At 43.7% G+C, this 18,545-nt stretch overlaps 2 protein-coding genes across 2 annotated transcripts; one reads left to right on the forward strand and one right to left on the reverse strand.

Annotated features, from left to right (window-relative positions):
• The first annotated feature begins 11,931 nt into the window (after nucleotides 1–11,931).
• LOC124270961 (proto-oncogene c-Fos-like) lies at nucleotides 11,932–16,054 on the forward strand. Its single transcript, XM_046706031.1, has 3 exons — nucleotides 11,932–12,320; nucleotides 12,692–12,796; nucleotides 14,455–16,054. The coding sequence occupies exons 1-3, from the start codon at nucleotides 12,072–12,074 to the stop codon at nucleotides 14,686–14,688; spliced, it is 588 nt and encodes a 195-aa protein (XP_046561987.1). The 5' UTR covers nucleotides 11,932–12,071; the 3' UTR covers nucleotides 14,689–16,054.
• A 746-nt stretch (nucleotides 16,055–16,800) lies between these two features.
• On the reverse strand, nucleotides 16,801–17,701 carry LOC124270914 (sperm-specific protein Don juan-like). Its single transcript, XM_046705975.1, has 3 exons — nucleotides 17,528–17,701; nucleotides 17,095–17,258; nucleotides 16,801–17,002 (listed from the first exon to the last, which is right to left on the reverse strand). Exons 1-3 carry the CDS (start codon nucleotides 17,699–17,701, stop codon nucleotides 16,801–16,803), a joined length of 540 nt encoding a protein of 179 aa, XP_046561931.1.
• Nucleotides 17,702–18,545: the final 844 nt, after the last annotated feature.

Here is an 18,545-nt window from a genome sequence, read left to right on the forward strand (position 1 = left end):
AAATGGAGTCAACTTATAACCAGTGTTTATATAAGCAATTGGCTTAAGGATTACGGCTATGAAGATCAAAAGTAGCAGTGACATACTTACACCAGTTTGTGATTATAAACAAATATTAATCCTTTTGTTGCACATGAGTAAAAGGGATTGTGTACATAGTTTTAATTAGCTATTCAATATAAAATTAAAAGATCAAAGTTAAAACTAATTACTTTGTTTAAAATTGAGATAGGGTGATCTCATACTGATGTATAAAATGGGAAAGTCAAAAGGCCAGAAAGTCATCGAAAATGGCTAATCTTCAGCAAGCAGAGTTTGTCAGGTCACCGAGGGGAGCAAGACAAGTGTTACAAGCAGGTCACTTGACTAACAACGAGTCTCTGAAATGAACATATTTTACTGAAAAAATAGTTCATAGTAAAAAAAAAATATATAATGAAACGGAGCCCTGAGACTTTCTTCATTTTCAGAAGCTGTGGAAATCTAGACTTGCCACATTTTCTAGACTTGCGTGGGCTTTCTTGGATATATTTACTTCAGGGTCTGTACGACAGACTAGCAGGTCACATATACCGCCTGGATGTGGAGCGTCAGCTAGCTACACACTGGAAGTGTGTGATCCAGGGATGTAAAGGAAGATGCAGCACCATAATGGTCTGAAAAAAACATGTGGGAAAGCACCATCCGAACATTTATGAATTCATAACAGCTATCAAGAACATTGAATCCACCAACAAGATCACTCGCCTTCAGATTGACCATGGTGCAACAACTCGGCCATGCTCACGAGCTTACAGAGATCTTGACCAGCGTCTCAACCGACTGAGACAACAACTTGAAAGTGGAAGAAGATCACCTATTCAGCTCCAGGACGCAGCAGATCACTTATTGAAGCTTCAATAAACTCAGACATCCATGAACTCAAGTACAGTGTACTAGTTAACAGCCAGTGTTATTTTGATTATTGTATTATATTGTACTATGATTTGCTGTGAATAAAAAATATGAAAGAAGAACAATTTTTTATTTTAATGCAAAAAGCCATGTTGTCTACATGTGCTACTAATCAAATTAAAGGAAAACTAAGGGGGATTCCATTTATATCTGAAGGGGGTAAACTTATTACTCATGCATGAAATAACAGTCACCAGACCATGAATTGTTGTTTTAAGACTGTAGGCGAAATGGGATGTAGGCGAAATGGGAACATCACAGCCGTTACATGTTTGTCACAGCCTCGAGTACTTGTGTAATGCGCAAGGCCACGTAAGAACTGCTGTGTCAGCGAAAGGTGAAAGCGCTTTAAGCAATAGCTTCTTACATACTTTACGATTCACATTGTATTTTTTCCTTGCATGACAGGTGCCTTTTCGCCGACAGTCCTCAGGTCAGCGAGTGTGAACAAACAATGTTGTAAGTAAGGGTATGTACTACGTAGATAAACTATTTAAGACTCCGAATAACATGAGAGGCTTGGACACAAGCCAGATGCGCAACTAAATCTGTGTAAGCGGTATACATGTATAGGTTTGGAGCAAGTCGGGTGACCTCTTCTTGCAATCGGGTGTTGCAATGTGTATTTTTGTTCAAGAGCACGATGACTGATAATGTTCATGTAACAATGTTTACATCTATCATGTTTATATTTAAACCTCTGTCATCTCTGGCCAATCTGAACTAACCCGTGTTGGTTGTGGCCCGAGACTTCAGACCGTAACATATATAGAGGACCCGTGAAGATACGGGTTAGAATCACAGGCCCTCGTGTCTTTGCGAAGATTAAAGATTTGACTAAAAATATAAAATTTGAGATGACCCCCGACTCGAAATGCATCATGATGTATTGTACTGTGAAGAATTTCGAGTCGGGGGTCATCTCAAGAACAATAGTTTTTAAATCATTAATCCTCGCAAAGACACGAGGGCCTCTTATTAGAATTGTTCTTCAGCAACCCCTGCTTGCCATCAGAGGCGACTAACGGGATCGGTGGCCAGGCTCACTAATTAATGTGGTTGACACATGTCATCGTATCCAAACTGCGTAGATCGATGCTCATGCTGTTGATCACTGGAATGTCTGGTCCAGACTCGACTATCTACTGACTGCCGCCATACAGCTGGAATGTTGCTGAGTGCGGCATTAAACAACAAACAAACAAACAGTATATACATTGCCTGGAACAGATTTGTCATCATAAACTGGCCTTCGTAGGAGATATCGTTGCAATGACATTGCATCACGATGTTTTACAGACCACTGTGATGTCACCAGTTACTATGACGTCACGATGTAATGACTTCAATAATATTTCTGCCACTTCTGTCTGGTTAGCAATACACTTTTACAGCCTGTTATCGATTACAAACTGCGTCGGAAACTCTTAGACATTGTGACATAACACCCGCGATATTCTCTGTATATCATGTTTTTGTCGATGGCAACGCATACTCTGTATATCATGTTCTCGCTATATTACATTGTCAAAAAGTGGATGAATGTCGTAAATCCCAATATATAATCAAGTCCAGACATAAAGGTGGTTGATAACATGAGACGCATTTTGCCACCCAATTCTCTCTTTATGACCACCCAATTCACTAATCGTCCCTTCCCAAACGTGGGGAACTGTGCCCTACCCTACAGAGAGTTTGTGCAAAGGTAGATATCACATATATTGTGGTTGATAACATGAGACGAATTCACAGAGTTTTGCCACTCAGTTCTCTCTTTATGACCATCCAATCCACTAATCGTCCCTTCTCAAACATGGGGAACTGGGCCCTACCCTACAGAGAGTTGGTACAAAGGTAGATATTATATATATTGTGGTTGATAACATGAGACGAATTCACAGAGTTTTGCCACTCAGTTCTCTCTTTATGACCATCCAATCCACTAATCGTCCCTTCTCAAACATGGGGAACTGGGCCCTACCCTACATAGAGTTTGTGCAAAGGTAGATATCACATATATTGTGGTTGATAACATGAGACGAATCCACAGAGTTGTCTTGTCGCACGTTTGGCCACCCAATTCTCTCTCTATAACCATTCAATCCACTAATCGTCCCTTCCCAAACACGGGGAACTGGGCCCTATTCTACAGAGAGTTAGTGCAAAGGTAGATATTACATATATTGTTTACCGTACATGTATCTATTCTTGTCGACTAAGGGATAAAATCACATAAACGTTGTATTCATTATCAGCCCTATCTGACAGTGTTAAAACGTGTGAAGCTAACACAAGCTGGCGATAGGATATCATATGCAGGTCACGTGACCAGGGAAATGGATCGTTGGGTTTATTTACAGTTACTGTCGCCTGGATCAATACAAAGTCAACCACAGGATAGGTACGCTGTTTGCTTTCCAGTGTGCGAGGCCATTCTTTGATTGCCGCCCAACAAATAATTCTATGACCGCCCTCCCAATACATTCTTTGATTTCATAGAATATTCTCCTGATGCATTCTGTGACAAAACCCAAACACACCACCACGGCATACCTCCCAATGCATTCTGTGACAAAACCCAAACACCATCACCACCACACCACATACCTCCCAATGCATTCTGTGACAAAACCCAAACACCATCACCACCACACCACCATACCTCCCAATGTATTCTGTGACTAAACCCAACCACACTACCATACCTCCCAATGTATTCTGTGACTAAACCCAGCCACACCACATACCTCCCAATGTGTTCTGTGACTAAACCCAGCCACACCACATACCTCCCAATGTATTCTGTGACTAAACGCCACCATACCTCCCAATGTATTCTGTGACTAAACCCAACCACACCACATACCTCCCAATGCATTCTGTGACTAAACGCCACCACACCACCATACCTCCCAATGCATTCTGTGACTAAACGCCACCACACCACCATACCTCCCAATGCATTCTGTGACTAAACGCCACCACACCACCATACCTCCCAATGTATTCTGTGACTAAACGCCACCCATACCTCCCAATGCATTCTGTGACTAAACGCCACCACACCACCATACCTCCCAATGTATTCTGTGACTAAACGCCACCACACCACATACCTCCCAATGCATTCTGTGACTAAACCCAACCACACCACATACCTCCCAATGCATTCTGTGACTCCCATACCATTGCAGTCTACGGTTGAGGTATTTTAACTGCCCCACCTTCTTATTGCGTTGTTAACCGAACATATTTCTGAAGTGTTTCTCATTTACCTATAAGCAGTAGAATCGCTGCACTTGTACGAAATGACGTGTTACAGAAGTAAGACATTGTTTTAAGTTTCAACTAATCAGCAAATCCGCTGTCATGTACCACTGGGCTGTCTGGTTTATAATCAGTGGATTATCTGGCCAAGACTAGTTTGTGTACAGGCCACAGAGGTAGTGTGGCGTAAGGCTTGACAAACACTAAACATTTAGGAAAGGCAATGGATACCCTTTTCACCACACAAGGTATCAGGACTGATATTCGGTGATTCATTGATATAATTTCCCCACTATTATGTCTTTTAATCTAAAGAATTTGTTCCGGCAGATAACCGAGACGATAGCGTTGACTTTCCATGTATTGACTTTGCAGAAAAGGATAAGAGGACTGCTCCCCTCACAATGCATGCGCAATCCTGGACTAGCTGATCTGTCAATGCATTCTTTGATGCACGCACCCCAAACACCCCTCCTCCCGCAATGCTCTCTCGCCTTGTCACGGACTTCAATGACTGCTCCTCCAGTGCATATCCTGTGATAAAACGGACGATTAGACGGTCGAATAATTCACTTCGCATTCGTGCATCATCTTTGTGAAACTCCGTTTATACTGACTGACTGACTGAGTTTAGTTTTACGACGCACTCGGCAATATTCCAGCTATATGGCGGCAGTCTGTAAATAATCGAGTCTGGACCAGACAAATCTGTGATCAACAGCATGAGCATCGATCTACGCAATTGGGAACCGATGACACGTGTCAACCAAGTCAGCGAGCCTGATCACGCAACCCCGTCCGTTTATAACGAACTACTGTTATAACGAACACGCTTATAACGAACTACTGTTATAACGAACTACTGTTACAACGAACACGCTTATGACGAACTACTGCTATAACGAACACGCTTATAACGAACTACTGTTATAACGAACTACTGTTATAACGAACTAAAATGAGTGGTCCCATTGAGTTCGTTATATCCGTTGTTTACTGTACTCAAACAGAAGACTGAGGTTAGCCCTTGGTTTCATTGAAATGGAGATTATTGTATTGCAGCATTGTTTCCTGTTTGTAAACGGAGAAGCATGAGAAACTATGCCCTTTAACTTATTTTTTCATGTTTAATTTTACTTTGAAATAATTCTGAGTTAGTGATAGTCTGTTGAAAGGAACTGTACCGTTAGCCACCGCTCAACGAATATTTTTTTAAGTCATCCATAAAGGTTATTCAAATGAAATATGTTCGATGTAGTTTAGATCCAGACCAATAATATAGACAGACTTTATTCGTATATGAAGCCACGAGGCCGAGAAGACATGGCAATACAGACTGTTTAGTAGCGTGAGCGCGTGGTCATACATTTCATGTAATCATTTGCAAAGATTCATAAGTATATAAATACATGTGGAGGAATGAATATACACATTGAATAATAATATATAGCTAGTGATGTTTAAACTTCTCGAGTAGCAATTTAGACTTGGTGCCTAAACCTGAGGGTAGACAAATACGCAGCATAATAGTGTCAGGCATACAAAGTCGCACGGTAGGGATTAAACTTAGGTCTCACTAGTCTGGAGAGGCCCCCTGTAATGGCTCAACGAATACTTCAACGTGATTATATTCTTTAACACACAATTTCATTTAAAACTAATACTTTTTTCTTAAGAAAATACACTAGGATTGTCTGTTTCACAGACAAATGTATTTAAAAAGAAATATATTTACTTTTATTTTTGTACAATATAGTAAGGACCATGTTGATGTTGTCCACGTGTACGATGCCAAAGACAACGCCATCTTTTCGACAGGGGATGGAACACAGTTTGTCTTAACCTTCGGAGAACACGTTCGATGTGTCCATTCACTGACTGATGGTTGGTTGACAGTAGTGAACCACAGACATTTATGATTACAAATCGCTCAACAAATGATGAAGTCGGAACGTTTCTGACCAGGAGTCATAAGCCTTGGAACCATTGGTCATGCTCGGCTCATCGTCGATCATCAGTCAGAATATTTCTTCTAACATTTTCCTTAGTGGTGGCGGATGAAGGCGTTCCTGATCTCGGACCATCTTGGGTCTCCCCTTCGAACTCTGGTGCCGCATCTCCTACCTTGGGGAAAGAGAAGGAGCACAATCCCCTTAAGTTCACACAAAGACCACGTGGGTTGTTAGGTTCGGGCCTGTCAGATGCTTGATGAGTCTTCTGTTAACAATGTTGTGCATCCACTTATACTTCATTTTGATACCCGCTGAAATATGCTGCCAGGTTGTGTCTTTGTTGAAACCCAGCCTGTTTGGAAATTATTGCACTGAACATATGCAAACGGTTAAGGATGTCCTTAAACAACCCTCGCAGTTCAGCGCCTTAATTGCCCCACCGGTCGTACAATTGGATACCATACCTAGTGCCTGTATGAAAATGATTGTACTGGATATATGCAAACCTTTAAGTATGTACTACACATCCCCCCACAGTTTAATTGTCCCACCGGGCCTACAGTAGGTACCCGTGAAGGTCCGGGTTAGAATGAACCTTCAGTAACCCATGCTTGTCGCAAGAGGCGACCAACGGGATCGGGTGGTCAGGCTCGCTGGCTTGGTTGACACATGTCATCTGTTCCCAATTGCGCAGATCGATGCTCATGATGTTGATCACTGGATTGTCTGGTCTAGACTCGATTATTTACAGACTGCCGCCATATAGCTGGAATATTGCTGAGTGCTGCGTAAAAATACACTCACTCACCCTACAACAGGATACCATACCTAGTGTTGGTACGTTCAGTCAGTAACATCCCGAGGACACAGGTATATAGCCCTTCAGCACAGTGAAGGCAACTCTGACCTAAATCGTATCTTGTAATCGAGTCATTATCGCAGTGGGTTCAGAGAGTGGGTAGGTCACTGATATCGAGCTTCAATGGTCGCGGATATTTCATCACATCATGAAACTCAACTCCAACGATGATTCACAAGTGACTCTCCTGACAAGGCTCCTATACTAGAGAATGAAATACGTACACCCCCACTCTGATATAGGGAACCAGTCCAGACCTTTCTGTTGTCAATAATACATTCACGCCTTTCCGCGGATTTTACACAAATCGCAGGGTAGCGTAGTGGTTAAAGCGTTCGCTCGTCACGCCGAAGACCCGGGTTCGATTTCCCACATGGGTACAATGTGTGAAGCCCATTTCTGGTGTTCCCCGTTCGTGATATCGCTGTGATATTTCTAAAAGCGGCGTAAAAGCCAACTCACAAATACACCGACGGACAAATGGTAGCATGCAAATCAATTGGTTTTGAGCAACAACACGAATAAAACGTTATCAAAGCTTAAATGTGCCAACAACAACCGCCAAAACACTGCAAACTTAATGTTGAAACGGTGATACCCTCATGAAATACAGACAGACAGATTATTTATTAAAGTCGAATACAACAAGCAGTATCTTATTGTTTCATTCTTGCTTGCGTGCTATCCTGCATGAGTGAGTGACGGGGCATTGTTTACCTTAGCGTCAGCAATCTTGCAGCTATTCTCAGCGAGCTAAATACATAACGACTTAAGATTAATAATCGCATGCATAAAAAATACACTATTCGCTTTCTGTCCCCGTTTACAACCACAGGTTGTTTTCATTGTCACCATGACATTATGTTGTTATCATAACCGCATTACCTGAAGCGTGGTGAAAGTTTAAATATAAATAAACCCGGATAGTGCAGAACAGACAATGCGGATATATGATTCATAAACAGGAATAATATGCCCAGCAAACTAGATCAGGGAAAAACTCTTACGGTATTTAGCACTAAAAATTATTCAGCCTTGTATAGTTTGTACAGTTAAGGGGCGGTGGGGTAGCCTAATGGTTAAAGCGTTGGCTCGTCACGCCGAAGACCCGGGTTCGAATCCCCACATGGGTACAATGTGTGAAGCCCATTTCTGGTGTCCCCCGCCGTGATATTGCTGGAATATTGCTAAAAGCGGCGTAAAACCAAACTCAGTCAGTCAGTCAGTTGTACAGTTAATGTAGATTATGAACAAACATTTCGATTCGTCACCCAAACAAAGAGCTGTTATCAGATAAGCAATGTGAGTGCGGGGGTGTACTGAAGGTATGCCGAACACTGGGGGCAGATAGCAAGGACCTTGAGAGGCGTTATCTGACCGGAGACAATGTGTGTATGTGACGGGACGCAGCTAACACACTCCGTTACCACGGACAGGTTAGAGAGAACACGACGAGGGTCAGGTTTACAATCTCTGCCTTTACCTACTCGTGGATTGTTTAACAAAGTCATGTCCGATTTATGATATTGAAGAGTTGTGAATTAACAGGAGAACTGAGATATCGCTCGGTTAACGATTGGTTTTGCCGTTTTGGTACTCACAAAACATAGACTTAGTGAGGTTTGTATATGAATAATATGTTTTGCTATCTCCCTCCCGAACGCCCTCCCCCCCAAAAAAAAAATAAATAAATAAATAATAATAATAATAAAATAAAATGAAATAGATAAAATATATAAATAAATAAATAAATACAAAATTGATAAATAAATAAATAAATAAATAAATAAAATAAATAGATTAAATACTTTTATTCAAACTTGATAGTTATACAGTATATCTTTACACGGACGAGGGAGCTAGGGTCAATTTTAGTGTTGCATCAGGGAATTAGAGATGATTAAGACTAAATATTGGTGTTTGGACTGAGAATATGTGTTGTGTGGAGGCGGAACGGGGTGTTGGAGAGTGAGGGTGACTGTTCAGGGTTAGCGTTGAGGGCTGGATTGAGGCTAAGCGTTGAGGGCTGTTTTGAGGGTCAGCGTTGAGTCCAGGGTTCATGGTGAGCGTTGATGGCTGTTTTGAGGGTGAGCATTGAGTCCAGGTTTCAGGGTGAGCGTTGAAGCCTGCTTTGAGGGTGAGCGTTGAACCCAGGGTTCAGGGTGAGCGTCGCTCAAGGGCCGTTTTGAGGGTGAGCGTTGAGGGTAGGGTTCAGGGTGAGCGTTGAGTCCAGGGTTCATGGTGAGCGTTGATGGCTGTTTTGAGGGTGAGCATTGAGTCCAGGTTTCAGGGTGAGCGTTGAAGCCTGCTTTGAGGGTGAGCGTTGAACCCAGGGTTCAGGGTGAGCGTCGCTCAAGGGCCGTTTTGAGGGTGAGCGTTGAGGGCAGGGTTCAGGGTGAGCGTTGAGTCCAGGGTTCATGGTGAGCGTTGATGGCTGTTTTGAGGGTGAGCGTTGAGTCCAGGTTTCAGGGTGAGCGTTGAAGACTGCTTTGAGGGTTTAGCGTTGAGGGTGAACGTTGTTTTGAGGGTTAGCTATTGAGGGCTAGGTTGAGGCTGAGCGTTGAGTGCTGTTTTGAGGGTGAGCTATAGTCCTGGGTTGAGGTTTGCGTTGAGGGCTGGGTTGAGGGTGAGCGTTGAGGGCTAGGTTGAGGGTGTAAGCGTTGAGGGCTGGATTGAAGGTGAGCTATGAGGGCTGAATTGCGGGTGAGCGTTAAGAGCTGGGTTGAAGGTGAGCGTTGAGGTCTGGGTTGAGTGTGAGCGTTGAGGGCTGAGTTGAGGATGAGCGTTGAGGGCTGTTTTGAGGGTGAGCGTTGAGGGCTGTTTTGAGGGTGAGCTTTGTGTCCTGGGTTGAGGGTTAGCGTTGAGGGCTGAGTTGAGGATGAGCGTTGAGGGCTGTTTTGAGGATGAGCGTTGAGAGTTGGGTTGAAGGTATGCGTTGACTGCTAGGTTGAAGGTGAGCGTTGATGGCTGTGTTGAGGGTGAGCGTTGAGGTCTAGCTTAAGTTTCCGCGTTGAGGGCTGAGTTGAGGATGAGCGTTGAGGGCTATGTTGGGCTGAGCGTTGAGGGCTGTTTTGAGGGTGAGCGGTGAGAGTTGGGTTGAAGGTATGCGTTGACTGCTAGGTTGAAGGTGAGCGTTGAGGGCTGTTTGAGGGTGCGCGTTGAGTCCTGGGTTGTGTGTGAGCGTTAAGGGCTGAGTTGAGGATGAGCGTTGAGAGCTGGGTTGAAGGTATGCGTTGAGGGCTGGGCTGAAGGTGGGCGTTGAGGGCTGTTTTGAGGGTGAGCGTTCAGGGCTGGGTTGAGGGTGACCGTAGAGTCCTAGTTTGAAGGTGAGGGTGAACCTTGTTTTGAGGGTGAATTTTGAGTCCTGGATTGAGGGCGAGCGTTGAGGGCTGGATTGGGGCTGAGGGTTGGGGGCTGTTTTGAGAGTGAGCGTTGAGGGCTGTTTTGAGGGTGAGTTTTGAGTCCTGGGTTGGGGGTGAGCGTTGAGGGCTGGATTGGGGCTGAGGGTTGGGGGCTGTTTTAAGAGTGAGCGTTGAGGGCTGTTTTGAGGGTGAGCCTTGAGTCCTGGGTTGAGGTTTAGCGTTGAGGGCTGGGTTGGTGTATATATATAGTGTTAGGTTGAGGACTTGGATAAGGGATATATATATGCACTGCACTAAAGTCACCTCTATCACCAACATGTGGGTGAGTTGTTTCTTGAACATATATCACTTCTTGTTTAAATTTAGATATGATTCGTGCTGCGCGGGTGGGAGTAGTCGGTGTATACAAGGATATAAATCAAGATACTAATCATAATTCCTGCAGATTACAACTCTTTAGGAATACCTGTCAACACGAACAATTTGATTTGATTTGTGAACATGCAGTGCTCGAATATACACCAATACAATGCTTTTACGTTTTTATGGCATTGAAGTCAAAATTTTCAAACCCGTTGGAAATATGTTCATGTACAAATTCACCCTGATCCATCTTTCTCAGTGTGTGCGTGCGAGTATCTGCGTATGTGCGTGCGTGCGTACGTACGTGCGTGTTGTAAGTGTCTGTGTGTGTTTGTTTGTGTTACTATTTCAGCTACCTTACTTCATCTGCGCATATGTTTCACATCAAAGCTTGCATCAGAAATCGTTTGGACTGTAACCGTCTGCGTTTATGTCCCAGGCCTCAGTCAAGTGCCTTGGTTCTTTAAAAAAATCATACTTCATAGCTGATAACAATATCAACCAACACAAGAGCCACTGAGTGCATTGTAATCAATGTACCTATCTCCAATGAACTTCAAAATTAAAGAATTGTACAAACGAATGAACATTATCGTTTATAGAGCTATCACACGCAACAGTCAAGCATTATTGCACCGTTTGTCGGGACCCACTTATAGCCCATGTACACGGCGACATTCAGTTATTCAATAGCGAGTGTTATAAACTGTCCTGCCCGTCAAGCCACTCAGCCTCAACACAATAATCACGACTCCATATAACGTATTATTTCACTAACAAATGAAATCGATGGGAATATTACGAAACGCAACAACGAATATTTGTTGACAGCGATCTGTTTCAACACAACAAAACAATCGTGCTCTGTGAATTGATTCATCGATTACTGACGTGTTGTTCCGAATATAGTAACGGTCTTCCCCACGTTTCCTTCCTCTCATACACGTCATTTCTAACTTCGCTGCCCGTCCGACTGGTACAGCTGGGATTTCATCACAAAGAGACATCTAGAATTCATTTCACGAAGGGCAAGGTCGTTTACCTCATGAATATTCATGATCAAACGGGCTTAAAACGTGATGCAGAAAAGCTATTGGTTGTTGACTGGTTAATAAATATGCAAGTAGGGTCAGAGTTGAAGAGGTTACAGTGACGCAAGCCCACTGAATATATATACCGGCAAGTAGACCAGCTGATTTCATTGTCAGTTTAAGTTTCCTCGTTGAACGGACGGATATTTACCCTGACAGTTCACTTTAAACAACACTGGATTTTATTCTGCTTGATCTCAGTATCTAAAAGCTTCATTTCAAGATGGTTCGCGTCGTGTGTCAGAATTTCCAGCGGCCGAGAAGCCGGCATACCTCGGGCGAGTCGCCTTATTCCGTTGATTCGGACTTGGCACGGAGAGCCGCAGAGGCCTTGACCACGATGACCGCCGCGGAGGGACGCAAGTTTGATTCAGATACAGAAACATCTAGCGATGCCTGTTGGGAATCGGATGGAGGTACATGTTGGGATGCTGGAACTAGCGACAGCGGAGCAGAGCCACCCAAAGACAAGGTAGGTTAGCTTGACCTAATTCACCGAGTTTCAGCTGACGATCAGCTGTGAGGGGCCGCACGTAGAAACTGCACTCCCGTATAGATAAAGCTGTTTACATGATAACAAGTGTTGACGACATTCATTAATTGTTAGTGGAGTTGCCTATTCATATATCACCGTCACGGGACTATGCGATTGTGCAATAATAGATCCAAGTCATGCTAAATGAAATTGCGCAAAAAGTCTTCCGTCAGCAGTTACGCTCAGCTGATCCGTTGCCGACCCTATTCACCTACTGCGCAGGTTGCATTGAAAAGGGAGGTAACTCGCTGATCAATATTAGCGCGATATCGGCACACGAAGTATTGATGGATTTGGTTGTATTGTAGGACGCGCTGTTGAAGAAACGCAAAGCAAGACGGAGGGAGCGAAATAAGGTTTCAGCACAAGCTTACCGCCAGCGGAGGAAAGAACAGACACTCTCTCAGCAGAAGGTAAGATATATGAAGCGGGAAGATAATGTCTCCATTTTTACATTGGGTGTTTAAAAAAAGGCATTCTGATAAAAAGTTTTAAAATCTTAAATTCGAACAAATTGTTGTCCCTGGTGTAATGGTTTTAACAAATTCGATTTGATTATACTTCGTTATTCATTCGTTACCGTCGACATTAATATTAAAACATGATTTTCGCTTCGTTTATTTGTTTCTCTCATAATATGATGGAGCGGATCACGATGGGTGGGGGTGGGATGGTGTTGGGGGGTGGTGGTGTGTGCTTAGATGTCAGCCTATTCACGTCGTTTGGGGTATTATGTGCAACCCCTTTTTTCAAAATCCTAGATTCACCTCAGTGATGTATCGTTACCATGGAATGGAATGCGTGATCCAGTCATCATGTCATTTGTCATAACTGTATGACCTGAAAGATGTCACGTTTCCATCATTACGTGTGGGTGGCTCGGAATAGTGATCGAGGTCATTGTCATCAGTGATAAATTATTTTGAAAGTCAGTTTTCAGATTTCAGTTTTCGAAGCACCCAAAACACGACAATTCCCACCCCGCATGGTAAATTCCCTGCGTAATTGCATCGGTGATAAATTATGATTCATATTCATATGCAATATCTGGGTTAGTGAGTGTAGGCATGTTTTGTGTTTGTTTGTTTTTTGGTTTGTTTTTTAGTGAATGTCAGGGTTGTCAGTAATGCAGTACTGCAGATTCAGATGTTTTTGTAGGATAAATAAAGCGAAATCCCTTGAACATTTTGGTCGAGAAAAATGGTTGCTTATTGTAACCTTCATTAAAATAACCCAGAGGCTTGCGTCACAAATTTTGTCCGTTATGTTGTAACTATTTTAATTTACTGCTCACGTAGAGTCTAGTCATAGCTCTAATACAATGTTGTAAGCGGTAAATGATGTTTCCGATGGCTAAATGTATCACATCTATATTTTATTGTTTTTACATTAAGCCGCGATCGTAATCAAAATTACTTTGTGAACACTTCTGAAGAGCTTTATACCATCGCTGTGTCTATTGTTACTCCGAATAGTTGCTAGGCTTATTTAGTGATGGAATGTAAACTGAAAACTCCTGTCACAGATCAGTTGAGATTTTATACAGAAGAACTTCCCTCTTCTAATCATATATTGTAACATCTGTTACATTCTGCGAACCGGAATACACTTTTAGAGTCTCGTATGAAACGAAAATCTATTTTGTTACATTTTCCGTAGCACCTGTAGGGCAAAGTACAGCTTGATTAATTATGTAGTCATCACAGTGGTGATATAGCTTTTAACAAATGCCGTTGTATCAGTCATGTGATTCTCGAGCAGGACATTGATGTGAAAATAGAAACGATAACGAAACTAAATGCTACTTCCGCATTCTCGTGGTCACGTGACAGCTGAGTATGCATCAGGTGGATTGTTAATGGCATGCTTTATTACATTGTGGACTTGAATTATATTGTTGTCATTTGCATGTTTCAAACTTCTGCGTAAAGTAATAAGGTTATCCTTTCGTACAAAATGTCACCTCTTTTCTTTCCGAAGGTGCGGATTCGATCCCGTGTTTGCTAGTAATTCCTCATTACAATGACTCCACCACTTGAACAATGGCTAATCCGGTTATCTCCCCTTGCAGATCCTGACTCAGTTGGAGGACCACAAGAAGGAACTGCTTGAGCAGATCGAGAAACTGCAGAAGGAAAAGTGTCAGGTTGAGACCTTCCTCCGTAGCTGTTTCACTCGACAGGAGCCAGCCCCTCAGGCTTCTTCATCCATGGATACCATGGCTCATCATTTCCATAATAATCATCGACATCATGAGAATCTGTGTCGTTCTTCCAACATTCCTGCAATCATGAGCGTATCGTGAGGAGAAGGCATCATCGGTGAAGGGAGTTCACAGCGGAGCCCGGCACGGACGGATTGGACCCAGGGTACCACGGAAACCTGGGGTGAGCTGGGATGTCTCGCTGATCTTGGGGAGGGATCCAAAAGGAAGTGACGAGTTCGACCACCTCGGTGACCGAATCTTTCTTTATGAGATTTGTGTTTATTGACATTGAATCCCATTTTGAGACAGTCTATATCTCGTCATATATCTCGCGTACCATCATCTCGAATCATATCAAGGAGACCCGTAAGTGGACGGAGACTGGTGATGGAGCCCCGAGCGGGGGGCGGGGAACTTGGCAAACCACAGAACGGAATCGCCTTGTTTACTCATCATCTTTCATGTCAGTGTAGTTACTACATAACCCTACCTCTATGACTTATAGCTGAACATTGCTGTCGTCGTACTTGATCGTGGTCAATCTCCATATTGTCTGTCATTCAGTTCGTATTTGGACAGTCTGGTCAATGTCGGACAGTATATTATATTTATCTGCAGATCCAATGTTAGTGACGTCATGGTATTGTCTTGCCTTATTTGTTTCCTCAGTCGCTCATCGTGATCTGTCAACAGTTATCTCCCATCTTAGCGTGAGGTCACGTGACACTGACGTCACTTATTTTAACGATTGCATCAGTCAAAGTCAGTAACCTATGGCAACATGACGCTTTATTCAGAGGATCTTGCATCAGAAAGAGGTAATTATGTCAAGGCCAGCATCCGAGATTAACAATACTCGTTCCAATTTACCTCTAGGGATGACAGTAATCAAACACTCCCAGCATTGTAGTGTCATGTCACCATTTTCCTTGCTTTTTACAAGATTTACTCGCAATTGATTTGTTGTACATGCTCTTCAGATTTGTACTTCTCATTTTCCTTACCATAAATCTAGAAGTTGTAGCGGTGCTATTCAGTAGTCGAGAAAAGCTGCACAGACAAAACATTAGGGTTTTGATTGTATGCAGAACACTACTGTTCTAACGATTGGTTGTAAATGCATAGTCTATTTTTATTCAGGGAAAACCCTGTCAAAGCGTGTTACGAACACAAAATGGCATTTTGAGATTGTTAAAATGTGAATCAACTGACCACTACCTACACAGTGAATCGCCATGCGCAATACAATGCATGCGGTTACACTGGTTTTCTGGCATCTGTGCGCTCTTCTCCCGACGAATGATCACATGATGGTACAGTAGTGTTGATATACGTTACCATGGTAACAGCCAGACTGGCGAAGTGACATGTATTCGTTACTGGATGTATACGTCTTTAATATTCAAATTGCATAAGTCTTTCATATTTTTGTACAATAAAACTGTGTTTATTGCACTCAAGTTAACCAAGAAGCGTATGTTATCATTGTTTACGGACAGAGTGAGTGAGTTTAGTTTTACACCACACTCAGCAATATTCCAGCTATATGGCGGCGGTCTGTAAATAATCGAGTCTGGACCAGCCAATCCAGTGATCAACAGCATGAGCATCGATCTGCGCATTTGGGAACCGATGACATGCGTCAAACAAGCCAGCGAGCCTGACGACCCGATCCCGTTTGTCGCCTCTTACGACAAGCATGGGTTGCTGAAGGTTCATTCTAACCCGGACCTTCACGGGTTCATTTCTTACGGGGGTGTGGATGATGCAGGGAGTGAGTGGGTAAGATTAACGCCATTTAAGGCTCCGTGTTTTAACGGGGGAGTAAAGTCACAGGTAAAGCATGTTCAAGAAGTCAGTAAACTAACAGTGCGGTGCTTACTGACGAAGATCATACTTGGATGCGAACTTTATCCTGCAGATCATTGTTTAAAAGCGAAACTCGGCACTACGGCAACGGGACCATACACGTCTCTAGTGATCGAAATCAATCAGTTGGTGGTTACAGGGACACTTCTTGTAGTGGGGCACTCCCTGGTTACAGGGACACTTCTTGTAGTGGGGCGCTCCCTGGTTACAAGGATACTTCTTGTAGTGGGGCACTCCCTGGTTACAGGGACACTTCTTGTAGTGGGGCCCTCCCTGGTTACAGGGACACTTCTTGTAGTGGGGCCCTCGGTGGTTAGTGGGGCACCCCTCCAGGGACACTGGTTACAGGGACACTTCTTGTAGTGGGGCCTCCTCGGTGGTTACACGGAACACTTCTTGTAGTGGGGCACACTTCTTGTAGTGGGGCTCTTCCTGGTTACAGGGACACTTCTTGTAGTGGGGCTCTTCCTGGTTACAGGGACACTTCTTGTAGTGGGGCTTCCTGGTGGTTGTACAGGGACACTTCTTGTAGTGGGGGCTCTTCCTGGTTACAGGGACACTTCTTGTAGTGGGGCACTCTTCCTGGTTACAGGGACACTTCTTGTAGTGGGGGGCTCTTCCTGGTTACAGGGACACTTCTTGTAGTGGGGCTCTTCCTGGTTACAGGGACACTTCTTGTAGTGGGGCTCTTCCTGGTTACAGGGACACTTCTTGTAGTGGGGCTCTTCCTGGTTACAGGGACACTTCTTGTAGTGGGGCTCTTCCTGGTTACAGGGACACTTCTTGTAGTGGGGCACTCCCTGGTTACAGGGACACTTCTTGTAGTGGGGGCTCGGTGGTTACAGGACACTTCTTGTAGTGGGGCACTCCCTGCTTACAGGGACACTTCTTGCAGTGGGGCACTCCCTGGTTACAGGGACACTTCTTTTCTTGTAGTGGGGCACTCCCTGGTTACACGAACGCTCTTTGTAGTGGGGCACTCCCTGGTTACAGGGACACTTCTTGTAATGGGGCCCTCGGTGGTTACAGGGACAGGGACACTTCTTGTAGTGGGGCCCTCGATAGTTACAGGGACACTTCTTGCAGTGGGGCCCTCGTAGTTACAGAGACACTTCTTGTAGTGTGGCCCTCGGTAGATGCAGGGACACTTCTTGTAGTGGGGCCCTCGATAGTTACAGGGACACTTCTTGTAGTGGGTCCCTGCGTTGTTACAGTGGACGGCAATGGTTACAGTTTTTTCCATGCAAACCCGTGGTTGACCACATGAGCAACGAGCCAGACATCGTTCATTGTACTGAAACAATGCGTTTGAAAATAGTGGATAAGCGTGCATGTATGAGTAAGAATCAAATATTCCTTCTTCAGACACAGGTGATGACAGCCTGCCGAGTTCACTCTAGATACCTGGAACTGTGTAAGTCGGTGACCCGACCCATTCTGTACACTGCCTGCGTTCATGAACAGCATATGCAGCGCCAATATTGACACACACAGGCTGACATACAAACTCGACGCGCGCATATACAGACACACTGACGTTCACTCACTCAACTCACTCACTCACTCACTCACTCACTCACTCACTCACTCACTCACTCACTCACTCACTCACTCACTCACTCATTCACTCACTTCACTCACTCACTCCACTCACTCACTCACTCACTCACTCACTCACTCACTCAAATATCGCGATGACATGAACTTATCGGGTGTTGGCCCGGCCAACCAGTGCCAATGATTCATCCAAAGATATATATTATTAATAATATGTACAATTTTCATTCACGGCATTCGCCTGTTTCCCCGGCGCGACCATCCGAACGTTTTTAATTGACTTTCGTAAGTTTTTATACTAGATGGGGAGTATAGTTGACTGGATGCGTTAAAGGCCGATTTGAAAAATGTTTCAGATTAGAACAGTGCTGTAGGTCTTATTCCATTACCGATTTGGGGGGATTAATATTTATGGAAGCATTATCAAGCCCAATCTGAGACTCGAACCTACAATCATATATGTTCATATTACGGTACATTAGAAAACGGTACAGTATAATATAATGAATGCATTAAAAACGTATATGGCA

This window comes from Haliotis rubra, unplaced genomic scaffold (assembly GCF_003918875.1).
Source record: "Haliotis rubra isolate DU_JTF1 unplaced genomic scaffold, ASM391887v1 Scf156, whole genome shotgun sequence".
Taxonomy (NCBI): domain Eukaryota; kingdom Metazoa; phylum Mollusca; class Gastropoda; order Lepetellida; family Haliotidae; genus Haliotis; species Haliotis rubra.